The sequence below is a fragment of the Microtus ochrogaster genome, chromosome 8, assembly GCF_000317375.1.
Source record: "Microtus ochrogaster isolate Prairie Vole_2 chromosome 8, MicOch1.0, whole genome shotgun sequence".
Classification (NCBI taxonomy): Eukaryota; Metazoa; Chordata; class Mammalia; order Rodentia; family Cricetidae; genus Microtus; species Microtus ochrogaster.
In genome coordinates, this window is record NC_022015.1 from 86,530,674 (window position 1) to 86,539,686 (window position 9,013).

A 9,013-nucleotide genomic window follows, 5' to 3' on the forward strand; every position below is an offset into this window, starting at 1 on the left:
CTCTCTCTCTCTCTCTCTCTCACACACACACACACTCACACACTTCGGTGCTGGGCATTGAATTTTGCCCTTTACACATGATACACTCTCGCCATATTCCTGGCTATACCGCCGGCAAAGTGAGAGAAAGCTTCAACCACAGTGTGTCATAACACTGCACACATGGTACACACACATACATGCGGGTGAAAAACTCATACATACAAAATAAATCTTAAAAATGAAAATGAAGCCATGATTCAAGTTCTTAAAGTTACAGAGACTCCCATTTCCAGCCAGGCCACACTTTTGAGGGTGCCTCATTCCAAACATGAAAGCAACCCACCAAGCAAGAGAGGAACAACACTCTTACTCAGCTCTCCTGGCTTCCCTGGCTAATTAAGTCAGAAGTTTTGGTGTAGGACCCAGCCAACAGTACTCTGGAAAATTCTTCCAGGGTATGTGCACGATGTATGTGTGCTCATGCGTGTATACAGGGATATGCACGATGTATGTGTGCTCATGCGTGTATACAGGGGATGTGCACGATGTTTGTGTGCTCATGCGTGTATACAGGGGATGTGCACGATGTATGTGTGCTCATGCGTGTATACAGGCCAAGGAGGAAGTCAGTTTGTCCCGCCCTCTCATTCCAGGCCTCATCCCTCCCAAACAGGGCCTGTGCCAAGCCTGGAAGCCTGAAGCTCGCTGCTGTCCTAGCTAGACTGGCTGGCTAGCAAGTCCCAGTTATCCTCCTGTGGCCACACCTCCCAGTTCTGCTCTTACATGGATGCTGGGAATTTGAACTTGGCTCCTCATGCTTGCTTAGCAAGTGCTCTGACCCACTGAGCCATCTCTCCAGCCCCATGTGTTTTCAAAGCTCCTCCTGAGAGTCTGCTGTGCCGTCAGAGACCTGAAGCCCTGTCGTGGCAGAAACAGCGGAATCCCACCTTTGATTTGTTTCTGGCACTGAACGGATACACAAGTCTCGACTGCACCGTCCGTGTCGGTGGCAGGGTCGTCATCGTCAATGTTGATCTCTTCTGTTATGACGTCTGGTCCCAGTTTGGCCATGTATAACATGCTGATTCTTTTCAGTGTTTTATTCTCTTTGTTTAGCTAAAAAATGAAATAGAAAAGAATGGTGATTTTACCAGTCATCAAATGAGTATCTTGGATTTGTAAACAATAAATGAACTACGTGTGTTTTTTTGTGCTACATATGCATTGACATTCACATAGGATGTAACAGGTAAATTCAGTCAATAAATAAATTACTTACATGTTTTAATATTAAGTTTATTCCTTTAAGTGAGGTCTCATTCCTGGATTACAGCGGCAGTGAGTGGAAATGCTGGTTTTAAACATTAAGAAATACAGAGGGGGCTGGAGAGAGTTGGGGGAAAAAGTTCTTAAACCTGAGAATCTGTACCCAGCTGCAGGGGTCGGATAGCCTCTTCTGGCCTTTACGGTTCATCCCCAGAACTCACAGTAAAAACAAAGGGAACCAGTTCCCAAAAGTTGTCCTCTGACATACACATGCAGGCTATAGCGTGAGTACAGCCATGTTCATAGAACACATACACACACACACACACACACACACACACGTACATGCACACACACACACACATGCAGGCTATGGTGTGAGTACAGCCATGTTCATAGAACACATACACACACACATGTACACGCACACACATGCAGGCTATGGCGTGAGTACAGCCACGTTCAAAGAACACACACACATACACACACACATGCACACACACACACATGCAGGCTATGGCATGAGTACAGCCACACTCATAGAACACCATACACACACGCACACACAAATGAAGAAGAAAGAAACATAAGGAATTTAGATAAAGTACCAGAATTTCTAGCTCCTAATAGTCAATATAAATCACTTTATTTCAAGCAAATTTTCTATTTGATGTTGTGCTGAGAATATCAAATACAGGTCTGTTTTCCCAGCTCCCCTTCCTTTATGTTCACCCGGTTCTGTGGGAAGACAATGTCATTGGCCACAGCTAATAAACCAGAAATAGTACATACAAACCACAGTTAGCCAATCAGATCTTTTCTCTAGAAATATGGATGCTGGAGAAAAAAAAAGAGTTTCTGTATGTCTGACCATGAGAGGTGATGCCAGCCACTCTCCACTACAGGACTGAGGGTAGAAGGGATCCTGCAGTAAAATCCTAAAGCAAGCAATACACAGAGAGAGGCAGGGAGCCCAGAGCCCCAGACCGCTCTCATCCTCTGAAAGAAAAATACAAGATTTAAACAAATGAAATCTCAGGGATTATACATAGACATTTGAGGAGTCCAAATTCATGCATCTTAGGGAACAGATCCCAGCATCATCATGGTCTGGTTGTAGAGGTGATCCTGTGTACTCATTTGAAATTCTCTAAATCCCAAGGCAAAAGTAAACCTGCCTTCACCCCACACTAGCTGAACTCGCTACTATATAGAAGTTTACACAGTGGTTACACTGGGCACAGTGCACAGAGAAGGGGGTAACTAAATAGATGTGGGTCAGACGGCTTCAAATACAGGGTCACTTACCAACGTCGCCTGCATACCTTAGCAAAACAGAGGAGCCACACTTGTAAGAGATTGACGAGGTCAAATTGTACCATAAGAATGTCCCATTTGGCCAGGTGGTGGTGCACACCTTTAATCCGGTACTCGGGAGGTGGAGGCAAGTGGATCTTTGTGAGTTCAAGGCAAGCCTGGTCTACAGAGTGAGATCCAGGACAGCCAGGACTACACAGACAAACCCTGTCTTGAGAAAAAAAATTAAACAAAGAAAAAGCAACAACAGCAATAAAAACTTTTCTTTTTATTTTTTTTTTTAATTTTGTGTGTATGTGTCTAGAGGGTATGTGCAGAGAACACATGTTCCCATAAATCCCCCTGCAGCTGGGATTCTATATGAACTGCCTATATGGGTGCTGGGAGTTGAACTTGGGTCCTCTGGAAGAGCAGCACACTCTTAGCCACTGAGTCATCACTCTAGGCCCTTAGCTCCATTTTTAATTTTCTTTCTTCAGGTCCCAAGAGTTCGTCACAGATCCTCAAAAACAAACGACGTGTCTACTTTAGAAAAGACTTCTTATGGATCAGAATGTCGTGCACTAAGGGGCCTATTATAAGATGAGGCTTAGGGGCAGAGAGCACAGTGACGGATGAGCAGACATAAACCACCCGTCACCTGGCGGCTTTGCAACCTACTAATGCCTACACCACACCTCGCCATGGAACAGTTCTAAGAAAGCCCGGACGAGTGAAGAAAGACAATTACAGCTCACAGGGATGAAGCCTCTCACCAAAGTCACTTGTTAAAACAAGAGGCTTGCTGGGAAGACGGACGGGCTGTTGGGCAAGGTGCTAGCAGTAAACGCATAAAGAATGGAGTTCTGGTCCTCAGCACATGTGTAACACAGCGGGTACAGTGGAACGTGACTGATTCCAGTGCTGGGAGGTGGAGACACGCAGGTGGAGGACCTGCAGGCCAGCGCAGCTAAAACAGCTCCAGGTTCCGTGAGAGAGCAAAAGTGACAGAGGGAAATGCTCTAATGCTCAGAGTTGACCCCTGGGTTACAGACACATGTGCACAGCCATGCATGTACCCGCATGGGTACACACACACACACATATACACACACACACCTATATAAACATATACACAGACACATGTGCACAGGCATGCCTGCACACACACGGGTACACACACATACCTATATAAGCATATACACAGACACATATGCAAACACACAGAATACAAAAGGGATAAAATAATGTTTAAAGAAGGCTATGTTTAGACCAACAATTTTAGAGCATCTTGAAGAAGTTACACCGTAAAATGTTGTAACCTCTGTCCACCTTGTCACCCAGAAGGGATGACCAGAGAGCAGAGCTAGCCTGCTCAGAGTCTCATATGCCCCAAATGATGCACCTAGAAATGAGACAAGTGTGCTGTCTCATGCTGACCCGAAGCTCTTGCTTTCCATACACCCTGCCAGTCCTAAGAGGCAGGGGTATACTCATCTGGATGTATGTAACACAGAGACACCCTTGGGCATGGAGAAGATTCGGGGAAACCAACCTCATCCAAAGCACTACAGGAATGAAAAGAGCACCCAGGATCAGGGACTGAAGTGCTAGGAAGATTGAAAGCGATGTAAGCGTGCCCATTCTATCCGTGTTTTCAAAGCAGCAACCCGTAATACTATGCATGCATTAGACCAGTACCAGGAAAGAAGTTGCACAGGGAGATTCATGGTTCTTGTTACGCTCTGATTCAGTATCTTATGGATCCTAGTACAGGTCACTATGCAAACAATTAAGCAGACACTGTTAGCAAGCACACTGCTAATGCATACAAATTAGATACATTTATTTATTTATTTATCGGTAGCATGACTTCAGTCACATCCAAAGTATTTCTTCGGAGGTGAGTGGTATGGGAGTGGGGGGTGGGGGACACAACCAGCATCACTAATGAAATTTGGTTGGAAATTGCTGTAATCCATTTTCTGATGGACGCTTTTTACCCAAAATACATAAGACAGAGATAAAAACATTCTTTAATAATAATGTAATTCTGATGAGACAGAATATAGAAAATTACACACTTGGTAAAATCATCAGCCAGAGGCAATCAGTGGCGCAATGGAGGTCACCTTCCACATGCCCTCCCTCTGCTTTCACAAATAACCACCTGAAATGGAAGGCTCAGGCTGACTCTCTCATCAGACTCCAGCAGAAAATGCCCAGAGCTGTGTGTGCAGCACCAGGTCCATGCAGCAGTGTAACCACACGGCTAGGCGGTGGGAAAGGCTAGCCTAGCAGTCTGCCCCACGGACTGCTCCTCCCAGGTCAGATGGGCACAGTGCTGAGAACACACACACACACACAAAACACACACACACATACACACAAGCACCCCACTACACAAACATACACACAACACACACATACCCATACACACACGCACGCACACAAACAAAACACACAAGCACCCCCCCCACAAACACACACAACACACAAGCACCCACCCACACTACAGACACAAACACCCACACACAGACACACAAGCACACACAAATACACACACATAAAACATATACTCACAAGCACCCACATACACACAACACATACACAAATACACACCGAGTCTGCTTTTATAATCAGAAAAGGGCTTCTATGCAGGCAGTGCTTACAGAATCATGCTGCAGGATCTGGGACTTTACGCCTCCCTCTCAGAGCACATGAGTGGGCAGAGAATTAGAAACAGAGCAGGAGAAACGTAGCTCCTTAGAAGACCAACAAGCGCAGCTCTGGCTTACACAGCTCACCTTTGTTGCCAAGGCTTCAGCACTCTCCCGACACGTCTTCTCTATCTCAAGATGGTTCTGCATGAAATTCACTTCCTCTATGACCATGTGAGAAACTAGGAATGAAGAGGAAAAAGAGGCTCAGCATTCAAAGATTAGTCAACTATTCCAGAAGCCCACACACTGCCCCATGACCAAGAATGCTTCAATTCTTCCCAAAGCTAGACCTTTGGCCATGATTAAAAGTTCCTCAGAAGCCGCCTTTGACTAAATCTCATCTAATGTATGTATGTAGAAAGAAAAACACACAAAGTACAAACTTCAACTATTACATACGTAAAATTTTATAAGACTTTGTCTTTAAAAGACAGACATCTGAATGTCTGTCTCTCTCATCTGTGTGTATATGTGTGTACATGCATGTGAAAGCCACAGGCCAATTTTAGGATTCATTCCTCAAACGTTATCCACCCTGTTTTCATAAAGCAGGGTGTGCAGGGTGTCCCACTGGCCTGGGGCTTGCTGATTGAGTGAGGTTCTCTGTCTGGTGAATGGAGGGGAGATCCTTGTCACTGTCTCCCCAGCGCTGAGATTACAGGCACATACCACCACACCTGGCTTTTTGTGGGGTGCTGGAGATCAAACGTGGGTCCTCGTGCTTGCCCAGCAAGTGTGTTACCTTGACTGAGCTGGCTCTCCTGCCTCTAAAGTGTTTGTTTCTTATGCTGCTGTTTCCATGGCAATAAACATATACTCAAGTAAACAAAAGAAGCTCTCATAAATAAAAAGTGACACATGGTAGCTTTTGGTCAGTCTAGACATAACTTGTGGGTCTAATATGAAAAATGAGCTGCTTAGTAACATGGATGACTAGCTAAGTGTTGTGATGTTCATCTTCAATAATGACAAAAAGTTCCTGTTATTTCTTCAACTACAGGTCAGAAAAGTGTAGCGCCAACACTTATCAGTCATGTGATGAGAAAACAGGTACTCATAAATTTTTTATCGCAAAATAAAGTACCATTAGGAGAAGAAGAAAAATCAAATTTTACTTGGTATTTTGCCAACACTTGAAATTTATTTTAATCTTTAGATTTTTTTGGTTGCTGCTTTATGCAAATTGAGATTTTTAAAGACATGTTAATTCAGACCTGGAATGATATTTTGAAGATTAAGCAAGAAAAAAAAATATGAATTTTCCCACCCACATTTCTAGTCAGAAGAAAAAAAAATCTCAGAATCTCAACCCTAACTCTACATATGTAGACTGACTTCCATTTGTTTGGCATAAGGAGAAAAAAAAACTAAAGGACACCCAAATGTGAAACCCAACAAAGTTAGCAAAGAGCCCTGGGCTCATCTAACACAAAGACAGATTACTTGCGCTTCATTTAAGCTTAATTAACCTGCAATTATGATTAAACTCAGGGGGAAAATTTTTTCTTTCTAAATTAAATACAAAAAAATGTATTACTTCCTAAGTCTGTCCAAAGTTCTTATTATGTTAATATTCAAATTCATAAAGCAGAACTAAATGGCCAGAAACATCTCTAACCTTGACATTTTTTCAGGGGTAATAATCTGTTGCAAATGCGGGCCAACCAAAAACCACTTAACTAATTAGTAGTTGCAGTCACCGAGAAAAACATGAATCAACACTGTTATTACAAGTGGCACATTTGAGTGGCATCTAATTATGACTTGATGAGCGCGATACTTGCATTATCAACGCGACTACCGCATCCCATCGGGGCCTAAAAGCTGCTGATGGCATTGACTTCGAGAAACTCCCACTCAATGGTGCTGCAGCACCCAACAATTGGCTTGGCAGGGGCCCCCCTCACTAAATGACACGTTAAGCGTAATTACTGGTAGACATTGTAAATAAACAGGATTGGAGGTGAAAATTGTACCAAGTGCATAAGACACAATCTGACACATTGGAAGTGGCAGCCTTAATTGAGAGTTTCTTTGACTGCTCAAGATCATTTCAGCCGCATTTCTCAGAGGACAGTGATTATAACTGTGGAGACAGACGGCATAATGGTGTCAGCATTGCTGACGGAGCAGTGAATTAAATTGTATCTGCTCTGGAGTGAAAGCCGTGATGAGAGGTACAGAGGCCTTAGTGGTCTTATCATTATAACACAATGGTCATGTTGCCATCAACCTTTCTGGCTCCAATTGAAAAGAAATGATTGTGTGTTGAAGCTCCCCCCCTCACACTACCCCCCTTGTCCTCTTCTATCTCCTGTCCTGAATAGAACCAATTTCCAGAGAGCTATGAAATCACGCAATAGGTCCTAAAATGCAGCTGCTTGGCATACAAACGGGTCCCCATTAAACTGGAATCACACACAATATGTGTTTATACCAGAGAAACAAATAGAAGCTGAACACGGGCCAAGTTTATTCACACACACAAAGCCCATGTAGCTCTTCATCAATGTAATTGCCTTTTATATTGTAGTTTAAATAATAGGCTCTATTATTTCCTTAAAATCCTAATATTCCTGGCATTTTATCACTATGTTTACAAGGTAGGTTCTTCAAAAAACGTGAAGGAAAGAGAAAAGAAACCTATACAATTTTTACAACATCAAATATTACTTTGAATTTTTTTAGCCTTAACTACTTGACATCTCCTGCCACAATCTGGTATTTCTAGTCTCATAACAAAAACATAAACACTCTGCATTTTTCATAGGAATTTGACTTTTTTATTCAATAACATTCTTGCTCATGAAAGTAAGGAAAAAAATCTTTCTGTAGTCGAGAGGCTTAGGCCTAGCAAAACATAACAAGGAGGAGCAGCCCGTATTTTCTGAACATTTTGTAAAACACTGTCCTGTGGTTTACCTTGCTTCTTCAGACAGCGGGCACACTCTGTCTGGCGGGGGAGGGGCATCCCTCTCCCGGGAGGGGAGCAGCAGCACATTTTAAACTGTGCTACAATTTTTAGTTTCAGACACCCCCTTCAATGCAAACTGATAGCACAGAGATCTGTTTATCAATTGTACCCCTGGTTCAGAGAATATGCAACAAGGGCCATTTATATCTACTAAAAGGAGGGGATCCTTTCCAAATCCAAACCTCAGGCCACATGACAGAAAACAAGAGGTAGTTCTGACTTTGTGCTTTTGTTTTAATTTTGTTATATATGTGTGTGTGTGTGTGTGTGTGTGTGTGTGTGTGTGTGTGTGTATGTTTGTGTGTGTGCAACCACAGCACAGTGTGGAGGTCAGAGGACAACCTGCTGCCGTTGGCTCTCTCCTGCCATGGAGGTCCCGGGAATTGAACTCAGGTCATTGGGCTTGGAGGCAGGCAGGCACCTTCATCCACTGAGCAATCTGGCCTGGCCTTATTTGTCCTTTTCTAAGAATCCTTTAAAAAAATCTTTAGCTATTCATTTAATAATTGGAACTTTTATCTATGACTATCGGACACTTCACCTACGATATTCCATTTTTGTATAATACAATGTTTAATAAAGAAAAACTAGGCCAGCAGGGACCAGTGATAGACATCTTCAACTCCAGCAGTCAGGAGGCAGATGCAGGCTGATCTCTGAGTTTAGGCCAGCCAGGTCTACACAGTATGTTCCTGGTTGGCTAGGACTACACAGTGAGAGCCTGTCTCAGGAAAAAGGAAGAAGAAGGAGGAGGAGGAGGAGGAGGAGGAGG

General features: G+C 43.4%; 1 protein-coding gene across 2 annotated transcripts in view; it reads right to left on the bottom strand.

Moving 5' to 3' along the window:
- Nucleotides 1-9,013, bottom strand: part of Shtn1 (shootin 1) — a 105,406-nt gene that overhangs the window by 63,594 nt on the left and 32,799 nt on the right. For both annotated transcript variants that reach the window (XR_003377318.1, XM_026781718.1), the window contains exons 4-5: nt 5,352-5,446; nt 930-1,098 (exon numbers count right to left, since the gene is read on the bottom strand). Coding sequence is in view for 1 of the 2 variants with exons in the window: in XM_026781718.1 (XP_026637519.1) it covers nt 930-1,098; nt 5,352-5,446 (264 nt within the window). In the remaining variant the exon portion in view is untranslated. The remainder of the gene's footprint in view (nt 1-929; nt 1,099-5,351; nt 5,447-9,013) is intronic.